Raw genomic sequence first — 22,198 nt, 5'->3', positions numbered from 1 at the left:
CTATTACTAATGCACAGTACAAAAAAGTTTAAAAATGGAAACACTTTAGGAATGGCAATCATTTCTTGTGAGTAGGAGTAGTGTCTCTACATTAGGGACAGGTTAGGCACTGCCGCCAGAAGCAGAATAACGTTGTTTTATAAATATTAAATAAGTAGTAAACTCATCGCAGCTTTGACTGATGAGGAGATACAGGACCGAGTTATTTGGAGAACGTTGAGCAAGTACATCGACCCTACATAAAGGGGAGAAAAGATGAAGAAGAAGAAAATGAGTACCGTATATACTCACCAATAAATCGGGTCTTGAAACCCGAAAAATCCATCATAAAATCAGACCCCGACTTATGCACCTCTTCAAAAATACAATGTTTTACATTTTTTGATTTGCCTACTCCAATCCCGCATCAGTTTCTCAGGCGCATCGAAGTTTGTTGCAGCAGCGCAGTTACCAATTTCTTTCGCTACATCTGCGATATTTAATTTAAAACCAGCTTCATATTTTCTTCTGATCGAATGCTCTATCGTAGATAAAGGATGCTCTTACGATAAAGGTGTATGAGGATGTGAGATTTGAAAAACACAAAACAGTGCAAACATCGCTTGAGAATAGTTTGGGTATTACCGTGTGGTCACGTAGGCACAATACATAAAAAAAAAAAGGCAGTTTGCTCCTTGGTTACTGTCTCAGGTGGGCGTTAGCATGTCATAATCTCTTGGATCAATAGCATGAGTTTTCCGCATTCGATTTGAAAACTGACATTATAAAATACCAGAAATTGTATGTTAAAATCAACTCCCAACTTATCCAAGGGAGAACTTATCTGCGAGTATATACGGTACATCAAAATGTAAAGTCTGTCTTGTTATACAGGATTACTGTAACCCAGGCAATCACGGAACAGACATACGCAGGCCGAAATTGAGAATCACAAGAGGGATCTATATACAGAACCTAATATACTGTATGTACATCTATTAATTTTCTGAACCTGTTTATCCTTTACAGTGTTTCAGAGAGGTGAAGCCTAACCTAGAAATATTGGGGGTAAGGCAGGAGAAAATTCATAGACACCACTTTTCTAGTCCACTGTCGAGCAAGGACCCAAATGAAAATCAGGCCATTTAAAAATCACAAATTACCCAACAGAAAGTCCACACAGATACAGAGAAAGTATCATGAATCCACACTGTCAGTCACTGGGCCTGTAACTGAACATGGGGGTTCTTGTAGCTGTGCCAACCTTTACAGAACGTGCACACTAAAACACAAGACTGTACCAACTGTCCGTTCCCACAAGTTCCCTGCATTGCACTATCTGTACTTCGGTTCATAAATATATCACATTTTAACAGACTTGAGGACTCTCTCATTAATGACCCACCCATTTTTATTATAGTATACCACCTAAACACAGTGGAAAAGCTCCAGTAATCCTTCAGCAAATTCTTTTGTTTTTTTAACTCCCACCAGTCACTTTCCATCTATAATGATTATGGCTACCAACCTAGCTGGTGCCAAAGGGCACTGTTTTATTTGATAAAAACTTGTCTTGGGTTCTGTGACTGAAGTCAAATTAGAGATTCAGAAATCCACTTGTTTGTATAGTGCCTTGAGTAATGTAAACAGCTCTCTGTGCCTTCAAGGCACCCACATTAATAATGTAAATTTAAATGCAGGTGACAAGTTACAGATCAGATATCTGTCCATTTTAGTACACTCTCTTTCGGAACAAATAGTAAGTGGTGAAGAATGAACCAACAGCCTTTGAATTTTCACAATGTTAACTTGGCCATACTGACAGCCTGCCTTTTCTGACAACATGCAGTCTTTGGATAACAGACTCCATTATTGTGAATGGCATGTACTTCCTTAAATACTCTGAGTCTCTTCAGTGCTACAGTAACACTTTTGTCTTTTCCTTTTTCCCCAGTAAAGCTCCCTGGCATCAGGACCTATGTGGACCCACACACTTATGAGGACCCATGTCAGGCTGTGCATGAGTTTGCCAAGGAGCTTGATGCCTCCTGCATAGCCATTGACAAGGTGGTGGGCGCAGGTAAGAAGCAAGTGTGGTATGTTGAACTGGCCTGGTGGGTGTACCCAGACAGAGTGTGAAACAAAGTGGCTACAATTGGCAAGCAGGCTATAGGCTCTGCCACATCCAGAGGAATTTTCAAAGTTGAACAAGGAGCTTCCCTGAGGCTGCATTTTTAGAAATAATTAACCATGAAATTGCAGAGGATGAGCAAAATCCTACTGTGAATACTTCCAGGCTGACATCATTGGCGCTGCACCCCCCAGTGTGTCCAGCAAGCATCTTCTAGACTGGAATAGCTGGCTATGCAGAAAGAATAAAAATAGTAACCACTCTTGCTGGTGGTGCCCTTGGCTTCTGAGTCGGATAAACCTAATAAGCCACTCGCTGTGTGCCAGGGTGGCATTAATATAACAAGAGGCAGATTATTCTGTGTACTCTGCCCTTAGGTTTATGCTACTTTATTTTTTTTTTTTTATTCACTTTTTCATGCTCTGGTTTGCCTTCTTTTCCAATAGTTAAATGTGTCATATTTTAAAAATAAAGAATAGTTGAGTAAACATGAGAGTTACACCATTGCATTTTTGAATAAGTTTGGGATCAGTGCCTAGGTAACTTTGAATTGGCACAGCAGAATGGTGGAGACAATATTCTATTCTCCATCAACTAACTCCATGTGTCCTCCTCTGTGTTGCTGTTGTAGCTAGTTGGTCATTCTCAAATGTACATAGCATCTTCAGGGCAATGAAAGGAACTCTCCACCTCAAGGAATGCTGTAAATAATGTAATCAAGTGCCACCTACAGGTGGCTCAAGTAAACTAACTAAAAAGATCCCACACCATCAAACTTTGTGAATTTATTGGCCAATGGCACAAATGTAGGGGTATCCGCAGGATTTAAACACAAAATACAAATAAACATTGCAAAATACAAGCCCAGCTGCTCAATATGGATTTCACTAGGTTCTCCTCTCCTTAATCGATGAGATGACATCGATTTGCTTACCTAAAATCACAACTAGCACAATCCTTTTAGCCTTCATACCTGCTCAACATAATGCTCTTTCTGCACCGTCTCCCTATCAATGAACCACCTTAGTTCACCTTTCAACTCTAAGTTAAAGGTGTGGATGGTACTCTGGAATTAATGTAACTACTAAGGTTAAGAAGCTTTCTATAAAGTCTGTGGAGCATTATTGTAGAACGGCCTGTGTCCCTCACTGTCACTGTGAGTCCTACTCTGTACTCCAAGGACTTGTTACCCAGTCCTCTCTCTTCTTCTACTGTGAACACCAGGCCCCCAACACTTTCTTACAAGGCTTGCTCGCTGCCATGTAACTACTTGGGAAGACAAACTAACATTTGGCAAGCTAGTGGTCTTAAGGAATCTAAGTCCTGTGTACATTTCACACAGGGGATTTCTGTATGCCCACACTGGTTAAAACAGGAGCTACCTAGTGACTAGTGATGGTTTCTCTCATGTGCAATCTCATGCCATCTAGATGCCAATTCTGCTAATAGCAATCTATATATGCAATTCACTAAGCGCTCGCAAGACAAAGAGCGCAAGCAAGAGAGCCACGCCCGCCAATACACAGAGCCCCGCTTGCCAACTCTAACAGAGCCCTGCCTGCCAACTGTAAGACTATGGGATACCATGGGATACGCACGACAGGGCCACGCCCACCAACTCACAGAGCCCCGCCCACCGACTCTAAGACCATGGGATACGCACGACAGAGCCTCGCCTGCCAACTGTAACCCTCCTCCTGCATCCACCGTTGCTCTCGAGGGGTGTGCCTGCACGCAACAACTCACCAAACACAGCCTCAGTCGCTTTCGTCTGTGCTACAGTCCACGTGAGAGAGACACACACACAGGCGCGCGAGAGAGACACACACACACACACACACGAGAAAGACACACACACACACACACACACACACACGAGAAAGACACACACACACACACACGAGAGAGAGAGAGAGAGACACACACACACACACACACGAGAGAGACACACACACACACACAAACGCGCACGTGCACTGTTGCAATGTTACTTTTCTTGGTTGTTTATTAAATTACGTATTTTTCAAATGTTCATTTTTTTCCCTGTGCTTAAAACTCATTAAAAAAAGTGTTTTTAGCGAGCAGTTCGTAGCGCTATAGCGCAAACTCTTGCAGTGTTAGTTTTCTGTTGTTCAAGGTTTTCTCAGTGTTATTCAATGTTTTTACATTTAGTTTACTATTACACTGTGCATTCTATGGTATTATTAACTATATTTGTGCTTAAAAACTTAAAAAAATATATATTTACATACAGTTCGTATGGTCTTGAACGGATTAATTGTATTTACATACAATCCTATGGGGGAAATTACTTCGGTTCACAACCAATTCGGTTTACGACCAGAGTTTTGGAACGCATTATGGTCGTGAACCGACGTTCCACTGTATATACAATCGCCCGACCATGGGGGTACGCACAACAGAGCCCCGACCACCCACTCTAACCCTCCTGCCGCGTCATGGGGAATGCACGACAGAGCCCCGACCGCCAACTCTCACCCTCCTCCCATGTCCACCCTCGCTCTCAAGGCATACACACTGTTTGCTCATGTGCCCGCCCCCAACACATCACCAAACACATCCTCACTCGTTTTTTGTGTGCTACAGTCCACATGCAGCTGTGAGCCATGTTGACTGCTCACGTTGATAATGATGCGGCGTATGCTACGCCACAGGTTGGCTAGTCTGTTATAATAAACATAAGGCTTATGAGTCATTTTGGCAGACAAAAATACTTCTTTATCAATGATGGAAATCTATGCAGTTCTCCTCCGTCAGTGGCATTAGCAGTGAAAGATGGAATCCGTTGACTCATTGGGTATCAAATTATTAGTCCATCCATTCATTATTTGGTCTTTCATAACAGATGCTATTAGAAAAAAAAATATTGTTAAAGAGAGTCTGCATAGAAGCAGAGATTTCTACTCAGTGTTCCTGAGGGCTGATCACAGCAGGGCTCCTGGTTGGCGTTACTTCAGTAGTTCATGTATCTGATGACTTAGGAACAGTACTGTTTGTCTAATATTGAATTGGATATATAATACAGAATTCTTCATCCCATTTTGCCTATAGAAAATGGATGTTCATGGGAGGTCCTTGGGTCTAGACAATAATCCAATAGAAAATCAGTAGCAAGACTAGAATATTACAGTATGCATGAATTACTTGCTAAGCAGTATAAATGGGTAATAACAGCATTGCGTGCTTTGCAACATCTGTAGAAACATATCCAGAATGACTCCTGCTTTTGGCTTTTCTAGTAGGGTTACCATCAAGTACTTACCTGAGGGTACAAAATTATTTAGAATGTTTTCCTAATTTTTCTTTCAGGTTCCAAGTGTAGTGGATGTAGCATAGTTCAATGAAGCAAAATGTTTCTTTAATTTGCTCCTAATTTATTTCTTTTTCTAAGTTTCCGAGAACATGCTAGATTTATGAGGTATGGTTGCTTCAGATTTATAAACATTTTACTGCATTTTACACTATTTTAGTAAAAGAGCAATATCCATGTAATGTGTTTTGCAAATATTTTAGCCAATTGTGTAATCGTATTCTCAAAGTTAACAGAGTGAAATGCTAACAAATCAACAGCAAGCTGATTTCTGTTGGTGTGAGCATACAGTGAGCACAAGTCAAATCCTGCACTCAAGATGTAATCAGAGTTAGTTAAGACTGGGGGGGACATACATGTGCAATACAAGCATGTGTTAAAAATAAAAGGTGGAAGGCTTGGCTGCAGGAAAATTAAACAAACCTGGTTCTTGTTTCTGCATTGCGTGTTCCAAAATGCTACAGTATAGCATTAGTGGAATAAAGTTACTGTTACGGCATGATGGGAAACAAATGCACAGGGAAGTTATTTGTGTTCTCCAGTTTACATCAGCATTCTTAAGACCAACAGCTATCACTCCAGACCATATATTCAACATAAAATTGATATTGCAATATTTATTGTATTATCATGCAAATGTACCTTTATTATTATATAATTGCTTTGTGGCTCCCCACATTTACAGCTTTATCTGTATGTGCACAGCCGCTTCAAGCAATGGGGCTTACTAGGTAGGCCAAATGGTTGTCTTCAGACCTCAGCTACACCTGTGCTACTCACCAAAGCAGGTGTCCAGTTACTGCGCTGCTGCTTTTGGAAAGTGTCCTTTAGCTGCTAACTTCTGAGGGAATCAGCAACACTAGTAGCTCTTAACAATATACCTTAACCCAATGAAACAATATGTTATCAATATCTGACAGCAATTTGTGTTGCAGCTCTTTTCTACATTTATATTGTTTGTTTGTATATTGTCATATCTGAGAAGAAAAGAGGAAATATTTCATTCTTCACTTTTTCCACTTTTTGTAAAATGAAAATGCAGTTTTTATTTATTTTTTATTTCAGTCATTGCACTCGGTATATATCACTTGTCATTGCAAAAGAAAACACTTGAAATATGCTCATTGAATGTGTTAATTTAATTGTTTTAAAATAATATAGATGTTTATCACAAATTCCTTTTCATGTTGTTTCAGTTTTTGTTTTGTTACAACTCCTGATCCAAAGTTTCAGGTTCAGGTATTTTTCTAGCTTTAAAACTTGATAATGTGAAACAGAAATCTTCCATATTGTGCTATTGTAATAACTGACCAATTGTACTTTTATTTATATATTTATTTATTTGTTTGTTTGTTTGTTTGTTTGCTTATTTAAATTTTGTTCTTCTTGAAAAATATAATAATCTGCTGATGTGCTTCAGCTACTGGATACCTGAATTTCCCTGAGGGGATTAATAAAGTATCTATCTATCTATCTATCTATCTATCTATCTATCTATCTATCTATCTATCTATCTATCTATCTATCTATCTATCTATTTTGTACAGTATATGTAAATCTGAATAATATTTAAACTTGGATTACTTTGTGGGGACTTGACATCTTTAAAGCAGGTGGTGCCCAAACTCTTAGATTTAAAGTGCGAAAGTATTGTGCATTAACTTAATGTAAAGAAACAATATGTAGTCAAGTGTAAAATCCCTTTTGCAAGTCCTTTACTTGTATCTAAAAAGTGGATTCTATGTTTGTTTCCCCAATACAAGGAGAATTTGGAGAGGTGTGTAGCGGACGCCTGAAGCTGCCTTCCAAGAAGGAGATCTCAGTGGCCATCAAAACTCTGAAAGCTGGCTACACAGATAAGCAGAGACGAGATTTCCTGAGTGAAGCCAGCATCATGGGACAGTTTGACCATCCAAATATCATCCGACTGGAAGGGGTTGTGACCAGAAGTAAGTACTGGCCAATTTGGCCTGTAACATGGGTGTTCTACTATGCCACCATTTCATTTGCCTTTACATTTGTGCCTGTGCTGTGCTTGAATGGACAGATGAAAATGCCAGTGTTCACCTCATATACTGACCCTTCACAGACTTTATTCAGTTCCACAACAGAACGATTCTTGTTATAGAAATGAATGTACAATAAATGAGTCTTCATATTTACAGTGGCAGTCGACTTAGGTTAATAAATAGCCTGCAATGGTGTCCATTTCATCATAAAAAAAGCTTCAAGGCATCAGAGGGCTCCCCTCTTCCCTCTTCTTTGCAGCCACTATCAGACAATGTTTATTATATGTAGTGCCATTCATGTTCAAAGTATACCAGAAAACAGCTTTTAGAGGCGCAGATTCATAGACACGTAAACAGTGAGGTGAGAGGACATGGGAGAAAACACACAGACGTAAATAGATAAACCAAAGCTCAGTCGATGGAGCCATATGACTGGAAATAAAGAACAGCCTTGCTTAAGTGAGCTTAGCCTTTACAGTCTGAGAATAATGCCAATCCCTGTAGCATAACACAAAGAGTTTGGGCTTTGGTGCCAGCTAAGATTTAGAGAAGTCACTTCATTGTAACTGTGGTGGGTTGGCCCCCCTACCCGGGATTGGTTCCTGCCTTGTGCCCTGTGTTGGCTGGGATTGGGTCCAGCAGACCCCCGTGACCCTATGTTCGGATTCTGGGGGTTGGAAAATGGATGGATGGATGGACTTCATTGTAAAATGGGGGTGTAATGCTCAGATAAAGCACATTGAGATGCTGCATGCAATGAAAGGTTCTACTCGTATATAACTGAAGAAAATTTGTTTTTATCATGAGAGGTGACACATAAAAGAAAGACACAATGACATTAACCATAAAAGATTATTTATAAAGAAAAACAGTTATTAGAGTTGCAAACCTACAAGAAAAATCAGTCACTCTGTTAATCCATGAAATCCTGCTTTATCCTGTCTAGCTGAGTGATCAAACCATGGACAACAATACAGTGTACAACATATAATTCATACCTACTTGCATTGCATGAATTCTCGTTCTCAGCAAGATGTTACTATTGCCACCCCAGATACCTGTATCACTGTCTCACATTCATTTATTTATATTTTTAGAACCTGCTTATTACCATATATTATTGGTCTCAAGACAGGAACTAACCTTGGGTGGGGTGCCAGTGCATCATGTCCATCTCTGTATGTCTTAATAAATGTGTGTTTAAAAATGTAACAAAAGTACAAAAGTTATCTACTGACAAAATCTCTGTTAATCTTGTCTGGCAAAGTCACCTGCTTTTCATCAGAGTGATAGGCAACTAACCATAAAATAATAAAACTACTGCATAATTTTCTGTAAAACTACCTAATATAAAACTACTAGGAAATACCATACCATTTTTTTGAGCCATCTTCCAATAAATGAGTCTCCTTTTGAGATCTCAGGCATGATATAGTAATCGCAGTCTATAGTGAGTCCTCTGTAATGATGACAGTTCCCTCTTTAGTGAATCAAAGGACTGGAAAGAGGGGTGGCATTATAAGAGCGGGTGCCGCTCAATTTTTCCGACATTGGCGTGTGGAAAGCAGATGCTGCTTATTGAAAGCAGATTTCATAAGAAGATAAAGAACACATCTTCTCTGTCATTTTGGCATCCACTTTGTGGAGTGCCAATGGATTCTGTATAATCCCATGGCTTTCTCACTTCATTTAGCTGAATATTAGTGCTGCTGTATGGGGGAGAACAGCATCCAAGTCCACATGTAATGAATAGGAATGCAGCGTCACTTTCACTCTCTTGGAAATCAGAACGTGCAATTTTTTTACAAAAGAGTTTTCTAAAAATTCTTACTTGCTTGCTTTTTTGAGATGCATTTTGAAAAAGTAAGATTTTAATGAAAACAGGCTATTCAGCCAAGCATAAGTAAACTTTCTAAGAGTATTTTGTAACGTTTCGAAAATAACACTTGGTCAAGATTTGTTTTTTCATTTTTTGAAATGTAACATAGAGTTTACAGGGTGCTACTCAGCTATTCTACTATGTAACCTGTTGTATTTGACTTTAGTTCTTTTCATGAAGTAAGATTCTTTAACATTTAAGTACATTTACCTTTTACTAACTGGAAAATGTGTCCCTGTGTTCTAGCTGAATTCATACAAAAATGACAACTGGCGTCTATCCAAATAATTTAAACGTTTTTACCATAACACAACATAACATTCTCAACCCTGGTTAATCCAATTTGGAGTCATAGTGGGGCAGAGCCAGTCCCAGTAATATCCAGTCCAACGACAGAACCAGCCATGGACTGGACACCAGTCCATCACAGATGCTTTTATCAATTCTCCTAATAATCCCTCTTCACTTAAACTCTTATGTCATACCTCCAAGTCACAGAATCAGTCTAGTAGCTTGTCTTTGGAGGTTCTGTTGGACTGTTTTGTTCTTTTTGTTACAAGGAGATAAAAACTTGGTATAGTATTCCAATTTGGCCTCACAAGTGCATTATGCATCTCAACATCTTTTCACTGTACTCTATACCGCATGAACACTATATAGCCTAACACCCTTTTAGTCTTTTTTTTAATCTCCAACACACACTGTGTGACTGAGGACACTGATGAGTGACTCGGACTCCCACGTTGTTCCAATAAGGTGCACAATAATGTAGCTCCAAACTCCACTCTTTGTAATTGTTCCAATTATTTCCACTTCCTTTAAACGAAACGTGACATTTAATCATTTCTGACTCTCAAGTGCCTGCTTAATCAGGTAATTTAGTGTCATCTGCAAAATGTGCTACTTTTAAAAATGAGTTGCAGCAGTGACACATATGGAACCTATCTTCTGATATGACCAAATACAGAATAATTTCCTTGTGCAATAACTCATTGTCTTCTATGTTTAGAACACTATTACTTCCAACTGCATGCTGTGACCTGAATCAGCGCTACTTGTAGTTTCCCAACTTAAGCCTGAAATCGATAAAATCATTTTGGAAGTAAACATTGATAATAAAACATGCTCTTCTGCTATCGGATGTTTTACTTTTATTACAATAAAACTGTACAATATTAATGTAACACAGTCAGTCAGTCTGTAGTCTAAACTTTAGCTGATTGCTCCGTAATGGAATATTACTGGAACGTTACTTTCACTTTACAGTTGTTTCAGTTAATATACATACTTTACAGTTTATGCTAACTAGCTTTTCTGTTTGCATAAATGGACAATTTAAGATCACTTTTAGTTCTTAAGAATTCTCCTGGCTTTCAGTGACCTTCACAAAATGGTCATTGCGCAGTCTTATCTGTTTTTTATGTTTTTGTTTTTATAGCAGTGTATCGCTGTCTATAATTTCCAGGCACACAGACACGCAAAAGCCTACTCTGCGGCACAATTAAAACTTGTCTAAATTGTGTTTTATTGCCCAATTGTACCTAATTTTTAAAATTTGCATTGTAATATTACGTGCCTTGAAAACCACAAAGAGATGTGATTAATTGTATTTAAATTATAGAGTAAGTGTTTGCTTGATGTGAAATTGGTCCCTGTCACTAAGGTTATATAGTATGTTAAGTGTTCTTTCATACCGTATTGTGATCAAAATTCACAGAAGCTTTGCCCGACTTTAACCTCTGTTTGTATGATAGCTTCAGCATGATGAAAGCTTATATTTCCCCTTTTTACTTACTAACTACCCACATAGGGAAAGGAAAGGAATGGGAAGAGGAAGTATCTTCCATTATGGTTGTCCTCGGCAGGGGAGTAAGCCAGATGTCGCTAGCAGAGAACCCTTCTTCTTTATATGCTTTTAGGACTCAATAAGGTTAGCTGCTAGTTACATTCTCACTATGTGGCAGATTTTTATACAGTGTCCACATGCTTTCGTTTTCGGAACATTATTTAAACGTTCTTTATATTTAAATAGTATCTTTCATAACAAAGTAGATTAAAGACAATTAAAACAAGAAATTAAAAGGTAAATGCACAAAGTTTAAACCAAACATCTCTCCTCGTTGCTCAGAAATCCATCCTTTGGTTGCATCATGTTGGATCTGCACAGGATTTGGAAAATGGCTGCATCAACATGTAAGTGCAAGTGAATTCCATGCAACGTTTCTGCAGTGGATTGTTGTGCTCTGAAACAAGATTCTTTGCCAATTGTAGTCAGTGAGGAACATAGCATGTCAAACACCATCTGTTTTGATGGGTATAAGGCACATTAAAAGTGATATATGGTCTTTGTTGTGCTACCTGTTGTGCCTCTGGATGTTTACGTAGCTCCATGTGTGCATTCTCCATAGCTTCATTCATCATCTATACTCATGTCTGCTTTCTTCCCAGGTAAACCAGTCATGATTGTCACTGAATATATGGAAAATGGTTCCCTGGACAGCTTTCTTAGAGTGAGTATGACTCCCATTACATTGGGAGAGGAAGTATGTGAATCTTTTTGAAATTTCACTTTACCTTTGTGCATGCAGCATTTCAGTGATTATCTTAATGGGTGAACATAACACACACACACATGCAACCCATAAGTCCACCAAAAACTAATTAATCATTAGGTCTCAGGTTGGGGAGAACTTATCAGAATGTCTCCTCAAGATTTTGATCTATTAAGCGCTGTTATTATGTTGTAAGTGCCATTATGAACAATGCTGCACATCTTCTCTCTGGCACACTTACATACACACTTAAATACTTTCCACCAACAAATTACTCCTGAGCCACCTTTATATCAACAGCAATGTGCCTACATAGTTCCTCACTGTGACTGTGACTGACAAGGGAGAAAATTTTATTCTTCTTAATATTATTCCTTTTTATTCATTTTGGTATGTTCAGATTACAGTATCTATCTATCTATCTATCTATCTATCTATCTATCTATCTATCTATCTATCTATCTATCTATCTAGACAGAAAATGGTTTGGGGTAGCTACCACATAAACTTGAAAAGATGAGGTTGAAAAAAGGCAAGAAAAGCAATATTATGTCTTTACAAATGAAAACAGAACTGAAGTGTGATGACAAAGATGGCCAATATATAGCTGATTGTCAAGAAGAGGCATGTCTGGCAGCTGAAATTATATCATAGGAAGGCAGGTTCTGAGGGATCAGAGGTAGAAGTGACGTTTTTATGATGGGGGTGCTTCTGATGATCTGCAGAGGGAAAGAGGAAGAAGAATTAGAGTACAGCATCAATCCCTGGACCAGCGGAGAAACACATTTATTTGAGCCTGTAAACTGTCTCCCATGTACATGTGTGTGACTCTATCTATCTATCTATCTATCTATCTATCTATCTATCTATCTATCTATCTATCTATCTATCTATCTATCTATCTATCTATCTATCTATCTATCTATCTATCTATCTATCTATCTATCTATCTATCTATCTATCTATCTATCTAAGATCACATTTGTATTTGTCAGGGAAATAAGAAACTTACAAGTCTTAAGGATGTGAATTAAGGCTTTGTGTGTTGACCCCTTTTCTCAGCACAGGGGAAACAAAGCAGAATGAACTAATGTCCATTTACCATAATCAAGGGCCACACAGCATTAATAGACGTCTGTGTTTAGGGTGGTGAAAGGCAAAGCAATCTTATTTCTCAAATGTTCATCCTCAAAGCAGTTAAGCAAAACAACAAATGTAGCCACTGAGTTGTGGTAAATGAGCATTTCTGGCCAGATGTCATCTACTGCTACAGCCTTGCCAAAACATAGCTTCTGAAAGTACTATGTATTATGGGGATGTCTCTGTTATGGTTCATCTTCAGTGTTACACATAAGGAATGCAATGCTTTGAGATTAGCAGACCAGGAGATTGTATTATTAAAATGAAGAGAACAGAATACTGTCCTACATTACTAAGACATCACACACCTCAACACCCCAACAAAGCTTGGGCAAGGGTATTGATTCTGAGTTTGCCAGCGGTTAGAAACTAAGAAAGTGGCTGTAATGGAAATCTGCAGTCCCTGCAACCCTCTGAGAGCTGAGGATTTGACAACCATTGTCAAATGACTTTGACCTTGGCTACCACCCATGGTGTGTGTGTACATGTGTATGTGTGTGTGTGTGTATTAGACATAATCCCTAGAAAAAAAAATGCAAGATAGACCCAGGACATACCAGAGAGCACCAGAGGATTCCCCATAAGGACTGTTGCGAGGGTTACAGAAGTTTAGGCAGTCCTCTGAGGCACTTTGGAGTTATAAACACCAGCTGGAGAAGGGATGGAAACTAATGCAAAGTCAACTGAGGTTAGTGATTTGGAAACTAGATACTCAGTGTGGATAATGAAGACCTCTTTGATTGGCATTTTTCTCTTCAAGTGAGAAAAATTGTGATTTAACATTTCTTAATAATATAGCCAGTGCATAATGATTACTCATGCAAAGCAGAATTTAAATTGAGTATTTTAATATGTGATGTCTGTATTTAATATGCATATTTGCTCCTCTGCTGACTGCTTAATTTTCTTTTTGACCCTCATAGAAAACGGTTAACCTTTAATTAAAGTCAGTGGTAAACTATGCCAAAGGGCGTAAAAAAATGTCGACTGCATCATATGACAGATTTACTTTTTAATTATTCTTCTTCTTGTGTTTTTAGTCAGATGAATAACCCTTCAGACAACCACCAGTCGTTATATGAGAATTTGCAAAATTTATGAAAAGGGGAAGAGGGTTAGTAGCATTCGTGAACACAAGTCACCATGCCAAGTAGGATGGGTCAAAGGCTTTGACAGTTCTCACAATCATTTCAGTCTTTGTATTATGAAGTGCATTGCAATGTATGCAGGAATTCCATATACTAATTTGATAATTGCAGTGGCAATTTCACGTAAAGTCATTTTGAAGGTCTAAGAGATGATCCACCCATCCATCCATTTTTATCCCTTCTCTGTCTAGCTGAGGTTTCAGAAGTAGTGCCAAAGCCCATCACAGCAGAAGTGGGTGCAAGACAGGCATCAACCCAGAACAAAAGGAAAAATCATGAAAAATATGTAATAGCAGCTCAAATATGGCTACTTTAAATGGGCAAGTTTCTCGGGAAAATCTCATCCTTGTGCATACTTTCTGCTTATTTTGATAAATACGCCTAAAAAAAACAAGCAAGATTTCTGTGTTTTAATTTTCTAACCAATGTTGACTCAAGTACGCGCCTTACTTATAATAAATCTGACATCCTATAAAAAGACACTAGAACCAAACAGTCTTAGTACATGCATGTTCTACTGAGCAAACAACAGTTCAATTCTTGCCAGCTCCTTTCTTAAACAGCACAATTTTTGGCAGCATTATAAAAAATATGTAGTGCAAACCACCCACCTTTAATTTATGTAATTCTGTTCCATAAAGAAACTCATTTGAAGGTGGTTTAGTGGTATGATAGAGTAATTTCATTTAGTACCATAAATTGAGCCCTGACACAAGTGAAAGGAACTGTGCAGGGTCACAGACAAAGCCTAGACAGGAAAGGAATGTATAATGAAAGAAAATCACAGTCACAGTAATAGTGAGGCATTATGCAGACGTATTGATGTTGATGTAAAAGACATCCAGTAGAGTTTCTTGACACGCTTTTACTGAATAATATGTTTGCTGAAAGCACTCAGTATTAGTGTGTCAGATAGAGCATGTGCAGCATTGTTTATAATGGCACTCAGTTTTGTTTTAATTTTCTCCTTTGCTACTACCTCCAGGAAGTCCTGAGTGCATCCCATAACTGAGCCTGCCCTTTTAGTTAGCGTGTTGATTTGGTGTGCCTGTCCTGAAGTGATGTTACCAGCCCAGCACACCACAGCACGGAAAGGTGCACTGGCCATGACAGAGTTGTAGAAGATGTCAAGGATGTCACGTCCCACATTAAAGGAAAAGAAAAAGAGCCTGCTCTGCCCTTTCTTATATAATTCCTCTGTCTTCCTGTCATTATTGTGGACCCCCAAGTACTTGTAGGACTGGACCACCTCTATTTCCACTCCCTGAATAGAGAGACTGGACATAGAGGCTCTTAAATGCGGCAAAGGTCAATAAACAATTCCTTGAGTTGCTAATGTTAAGATGCAGACAATTCTGCTTGCACCACAAATGAAAGTTTTCCACCTGACTCTTGCACTCTGTCTCATTCTCTTTATCATTACACCTCTTAATTAATACATAGCACAATTGAACCAATAGAAGAGTGCCTTACAGTTCATTATCTCATACTCCAGTCAATGCTGCCTGTTAAGGTCCATGAAACGCACAATTTAAAAAAAGGAATATCACAAAAAATATTTGCAAACCTGTTTATTAACTGATTATCCGGTGCCTGGTATATAAAGATACTGCACTATGTAAAAAATAATTGAATTAAGCTAACAACAAGAATTTAGACAGATGATTAAAATGAATAAGTAAGACTTCCCCTTCACATGCCTCCAACATGCCTATTATAGATTTATGGAGTATGATTTGATGGTGGTTGTCTTCAATACAGGAGAGTGGGCCAGCCTTTCTACTTTTCTGCATCAATGAATATGAAGAAGTTAAAGCAGAGCAGAATAATTGCATGATAATTATACTGTAGATCACAAAGTACTTGCTGATTGCTCAGCTTGCCTAAATGATTGATTGACATCTATGAAATATGTGGAGTGCCAGAGCCCCATGCCACCAGATGTCAGTGAAATAAGTTCTCTTCAAGAAGATTCATATGCAAAAAATAATGCATGCCTCATTGAACTGAGGTATTTTGATAAGCTATATCTTTATCAATATAATATAATATAATCCACCTTAATAAAAGGATAAGTGTCTGTGTCTCTGTCTGTGTGTCCATCCATTTGCTACATTTCTGTCTTTACAAAAGATGGTGGATCACAAACATTAGTATATTTTTACGAATTCCCTACCAAATGGCATATAACAGAATGCATTGTGTGCTGTATTGCAAACATTAATGCTAAGGTCTACATTGATTACTTGGATTTCAACCCATCTTAGATTGGTCGTACAGTTAATCTAATCTAATATATCTGTACCCTCTTTCAATGTGTATGTATGTGTATGTAATATCTACTCTATATATATAAAATTCTAAGCCTAAAAGTGCAACAATGACGTTTTTAATGTCCTGTTTTTGTCACGCTTTAAATCGGACTTATTTTAAAACCTTGTCCTAAAAGATTTAACCACGCCTGGGGCCGGAAGTAAAACACAAGCAGTAGTACAGCTGCTGTACAGGCTTTTAAATGTTTGAAGCGCCGCACGAGTTGCAGATCATGCAACACTGCAGCAGCAGCAAACCAGCAGCTAATCGAGCAAAGAGGCGGTAAAAGAAAAACTGTATTTGTTTCCCATTTTATCAATGTTTAAGAAAGGGTTTCGGAGGAGCAGCAGAGATACAAAGTGGTTGGTGAGCGAAGCGAGCAGAGGGGTTGGCAAGCGAAGCAAGCAGGAGGGGACCCCCTAGTTTTGTTTATATATTATATGTATATCTCTGTATGTATAAAATCCAATGTCTGTCTGTCTATCTGTCCGCTCTTCACTAGAGAACTACTTAATGGATTCAGATCAGGTTTTTTTTCTATAATTTGCTTTAATATTCCAGTTGATTTTGCAAATTCTCTCATTGCGCTATGCATCATAGTTCGCTTGTGGTACCAACTTATTTGTGTGCATCCAAGAGACCATGCAGTGGGCTGAGGGGAGAGGAGCGGGGCCCTCCACACTCCCGCATCAGTCTCAGGGTGTGTACTATACCTTAGCTAGCGAACGAGAGAACTACAGGCTTTTTTCTATAATTTGCTTGATCATTCCGGTTGGTTTTGCAACTTCTCTCATCATTCTAAGAATCATAGTTCGCTTGCAGGAGCCAACTTGCAAGCCGAGGGGAGGAGAAAGCGTGACGTCAGGAGTAGGGAGCCAAGAGGGGTCCTTCTCACTGTCCTGTTTCACTACTACGTGGGCAAAGCCACAGGGGAACAGCTAGTATATATATATATATATATAGTATAGTATAGTATATATAGTATAGTATAGTATATATATACATATATATATGTGTGTGTGTAATTTTGCTGAACTACCACCACATGGAAAGTAAAAATCAATATCCTACAAAAGAATAAAAAGTCAGTTACAATCTAAATGCCACATTAATAGCTATAGATGGATATCGAGTGTTTAGTCACATTGGAAGCAGCAATAATGTATAACCTACAGAAGGAAGATGAATGTCCCTTGGACCTAAAATGAGAAATGGATAAACAATTGCAAAAGTTCCAAGACAGTTGACTGTAAGGACAGTAGTATATAGTTGGAAGGATGGAGTGACATTTGATGCCCTGCTTTTGCACACTGATCACTGTAATTGATATGCATTGTGCCAAGCAACACCAATAGCCACCAAATGCTTCTGACATGACTAGTTGCCAGTTGCAGCCCAGTATTTCACTTTGTACACCCTTGTATCTCACCTGCATAATGCTCTTTGCATCACACTTGCTGAACACCCGGAGACTCTAAAAACAACTTCTGAGTACTCCTATCCAGGAAATCGTCACATAATCCATCATACAGTATATGGCAATAAAGAGTACTGTAAAGCAGCAGCCTAATTAAAGCATTTGCAAAATGGTTTAAGTCAGTTATCAGTCATGATGTAGTATATTTCCTTATTAATATGAACAACATAGCACATTAATCATATTTTTGTGTTACAAACAGATTTCGTATATAGCACCTTTCTAGGCAAATGCAAAACAAATTGCAATGTAATACTGTAACATACTTTAACTTGTTAAAATTGCTACTGTGTATAGAGCTATAGAGTATTTGAAAATCACATGCATAAGTTTCAATGATTTTATGTACTGTAGCTTCAACGTTACATGAATAACTGAATATACAAAACATTACAAAAATGTCAGTGAAACATTATACAGCAAAGATTTCAATGAAGTGCTGAGAAGGAGAGTGTTAGGACAATCAGTCGATCATTTATGAAAAAGGACAATCATGATGAACTTTACATGAACAGGACAGATTGTTAGACACAAGACAGATAGCTGTATACATTCATATTGGATCTGGATCAATCGCAAAGTTATTTGAACAGTCAAACCAAAAAGAAAAATCAGATATGAGCTGGAAATCAGAACTTGATGCACTTTTAGGTGCAGTGTGACCATGGCCATAGAGAGAACTAGCACAGCAAGTAGAGGCATCTTTAGCACTAACATCAAAATAATTAGCGTACAGATTTGGTATTCACAAGCTGTAACCTTTCAAATGGCTTTTGGTTATTAGTTCTTACTTAACCTGTTAGAAATAAATTAAAACAAGCTACATCACAGGAAAAATCATCAGGAGAATTTAGGAGAATATGCATTTTCTCCATTGTGTTCAAAATAACATCATTAATAAGATGAGTAAAGTGAAATCCTTCAGTGCAGGGAAACACAGGGACTTCTGCAGCTTCAGGCAAATTGACTGTCTCAAGGTGTAAACACCAAGAAAACCTCTATTTTGAGGTCTTGTTCATTTTTACTGTCACCACAGGTGTATGAAGTGTTTATTTTTACATATGAATCCTGCTTATTATGTGAGCTTTATATTAATATGTTCTTACAAAACAAATTGTATTAAAATGTTTTTTGTTGTGAAAGTGCCACAGTATACATATAGAAATGGCTTAGTTGAAGAACAAGTGAATGAATTAACATGTGGGAGGTCACTGACATGATATGAATAGCACCATATCGGTGCAAAATGTAAGTGGAGCACTGGAAGAGTGGGATAACTCAATCAGATGGCTTTCGTGATTTATTATACGAGGGGGAGTCAAACTAAAGTTAGAAAATGGGATTTATTAGAAAATGGAATAAACCTTAACAAAACTGATAATATAATTTCTCAATGTAGTTCCCACCCTTCTCAATGCACTTGTACCACTTGCCTGGAAGTCTGGATTCCAAAAGAATAAAAGTTTTGTCTTGTCACCCTCCTATTTTGTTGTGAACTTTACATGATATAGCCTATGTACATCCTGAAGGTGCGCTTTTTGAAGATGAAGACATAGCTTCATGAGTTGTCTAGTTCTTCTAGTTTCTGGTTTGTCAGCCTAACATTTTCATATACTATTTTCAGCGTTCAAACCATCTCCTTGGGTAGTCATTCCCAGTTAGGGGTAAAGAAAAAAACAGCATTGCTCCTGGTGGTTAGAGCATACCCTTGTGTATCCTCATCTCCATCAACATGCTTCTGCTTTGCCTGGAAACTCAGTTCATTCTCCAAATCACTTTTTCCTTCCCTTTAGAAGCATGACGCCCAATTCACTGGAATCCAGCTTGTGGGGATGCTTCGTGGGATTGCTTCTGGCATGAAATATCTGTCGGACATGGGATATGTCCACCGGGACCTGGCAGCTCGCAACATCCTTGTGAACAGCAACCTGGTGTGCAAAGTGTCTGATTTTGGGCTGTCACGTGTGCTGGAGGATGACCCAGAGGCAGCTTATACCACTCGGGTGAGAGCATGTTAGAGTTTCCATAGTGCCATATGAAAGGAAACAGGTGGATGAAACAGGTGCTGGTTGGTGTAACATGTGAATTTGACCTCATGGACACTCAGCCACATCTTCTGTGTTTATTTCCCTAGATTGCGCAAGCAAGTTGCAATTATGGTATGTTGGTAGAGTTGCAGGACTTTAGTGTGATGCTGGATATTGATGATCCAGTCCAAGAGGAAGAGAAGGATGTTTCGCCAAGTATGGGGTGATCTATTTTAACTCAGGTGCAATTCACCCCAGCAGTTAGTTATCACAGATGTTAAAGAATTCAGTGTGAGTAGTTAAAGAAATGTATAGCCCACCCACAGCTTAGACAGGTCCTGGATATGTGCAGTTTAGTTGATCCACTAAATAGTATAACAGTAGAGATTTACACTCATTTTGTTGGACGATTTATAAGCTTTAAAGCCTAGCAGGCAAATCATTACATATTTTTCTTCTCTGTCTGGAAGCCAATCTATGTTACTTTCTGGAGATAAGGAGCTATCTACTTGCCTTTGTAACTCCCAATGGCAACTGTTCTTGTAAACATGTATGAGGTAATGTCTACTTAACATGTTTTTTTGATGTGCAGGGTGGGAAGATCCCAATCCGATGGACGGCACCTGAAGCTATTGCTTATCGCAAATTCACCTCAGCTAGCGATGTATGGAGCTATGGCATCGTCCTCTGGGAGGTCATGTCCTATGGAGAGAGACCTTACTGGGAGATGTCCAATCAGGATGTGAGTACAGGTGATGGCTTTGGTCAAAATGGGTTCAGCTGTCTTTCAGAGTGACTCTTATCACCTAACATTAAGGCATATGCTGGCTCATCTGTCTCATTTGTAAGTCTTTAACTTGAGCACATAGCACCAGTACCTTAAATGAAGACATTTTAACAAAAAAATGAAAAACTAATCTTAAGGAGGTAACCAATATTAGAAAAATGCAACATATATCTGTTTATTTTATAAATTGTTTATTTTTTTGCGTGTGTGATATGTAATGATCCCGAACAAAACAGGTAGGTCAGCATTCTCCTTCCCTAATAGAAAATTCCAATTCATCCCTGTTCCCCATTTGGTTGTATAATTTCACTATGTGTCCAGGTCCTCTCTTAGCCTCTCCCCTCCTGCAGACTAAAGGAGTTGGCTCTCTGAATACATTTTCATCAGATATTTGATCCATTCCAAATTACTGCTTTCAAGTTTGCAGTAGTAGTGATTCCTCTTCCTCTTTCAAGGGACGAAACTGTTGACGGAGCAGTTGACTGGCTGTTATACCAAAACTTTCACACCGTCGCTGTTGTTCCCACGACTACATTGTTACAGAAATGTTTCCCTGTTTTTTGAGATTCTGCAACACTGGATGAAAGGGCAATTTCAAATCCAGTGTTGGATCAAAAACGCAATCAGCTGCCACACCACTGAAAACTGTGCTTCCTGGAGGCTCCTAGGCACACTGTACTCCAAATCCACAATCATTCAGACTAAAATAGTAGTGCTTCAATATAACTATAAGCTGTCGTCTCTCTTCTGTAATTTATAGAGTATCAATAATTAATTCCTGAGCCCCCTTGCTTCACCTTTAAAGGTAGGAAATGCTAGCAGTACCCAGAAAATGGTGCAGGAACCCACCACCACAGAGCACACTCTGGAGGTGCTAGTTTATGTGCTCCTTCACGGAAGAGGTCAACAGGTTGGACTGTTTGTTAACTACCTGAAGAAAGTTATGGAACATAGCACCTTTCTTTTATGAATATCATCCATAGTGCCTTCCAGGCAGCTTCAATATTTATACCTTGTGAGGACTAGCAGGTTAAGGTCTTGTTCAGGATCACATACTAAATGAGTTAAGTGTGTAGTTTAAGCTGGCAGGAATCCAGTCCTTTATTGACTAAGAAATCACCCTGTTTACCTGCCACCTTGAGTCTGTGTGAACTAGTGGCCAAGACACTGGACTGTAAGGTAGAGGTTGTCATTTTGGTTCCCACATCTGGGTAGCCCTGAGCAAGTCACATGATCAGCATGTCGTACATTTGTAAAAAGTAAATTTACGTAATGCTACTAAAGCAATCTTACTGAAATTTTAACACGTCCTGGAATGGTGTAAAAATGTGCTAGACAAGTAATCGTCACTTGTAGTTAAATTCTGATTAATTCCTAACACAGATCCATGTGATGTATATGTTCCAAAGATGTAAAATTGCACAG

General features: G+C 38.6%; 1 protein-coding gene across 5 annotated transcripts in view; it reads left to right on the top strand.

Annotated features, from left to right (window-relative positions):
- The window catches only part of epha3 (eph receptor A3), a 205,817-nt gene that overhangs the window by 168,124 nt on the left and 15,495 nt on the right, over positions 1 to 22,198 (top strand). For all 5 annotated transcript variants that reach the window (XM_039744973.1, XM_039744972.1, XM_039744971.1 and 2 more), the window contains exons 10-14: positions 1,934 to 2,059; positions 7,205 to 7,390; positions 11,778 to 11,839; positions 19,753 to 19,962; positions 20,579 to 20,728. In XM_039744973.1, coding sequence (XP_039600907.1) covers positions 1,934 to 2,059; positions 7,205 to 7,390; positions 11,778 to 11,839; positions 19,753 to 19,962; positions 20,579 to 20,728 — 734 coding nt within the window. The remainder of the gene's footprint in view (positions 1 to 1,933; positions 2,060 to 7,204; positions 7,391 to 11,777; positions 11,840 to 19,752; positions 19,963 to 20,578; positions 20,729 to 22,198) is intronic.

This window comes from Polypterus senegalus, chromosome 2 (assembly GCF_016835505.1).
Source record: "Polypterus senegalus isolate Bchr_013 chromosome 2, ASM1683550v1, whole genome shotgun sequence".
Classification (NCBI taxonomy): Eukaryota; Metazoa; Chordata; class Cladistia; order Polypteriformes; family Polypteridae; genus Polypterus; species Polypterus senegalus.
Note: the sequence above shows the minus strand (reverse complement) of the source record. Positions and strands in the feature narration are given on the sequence as shown.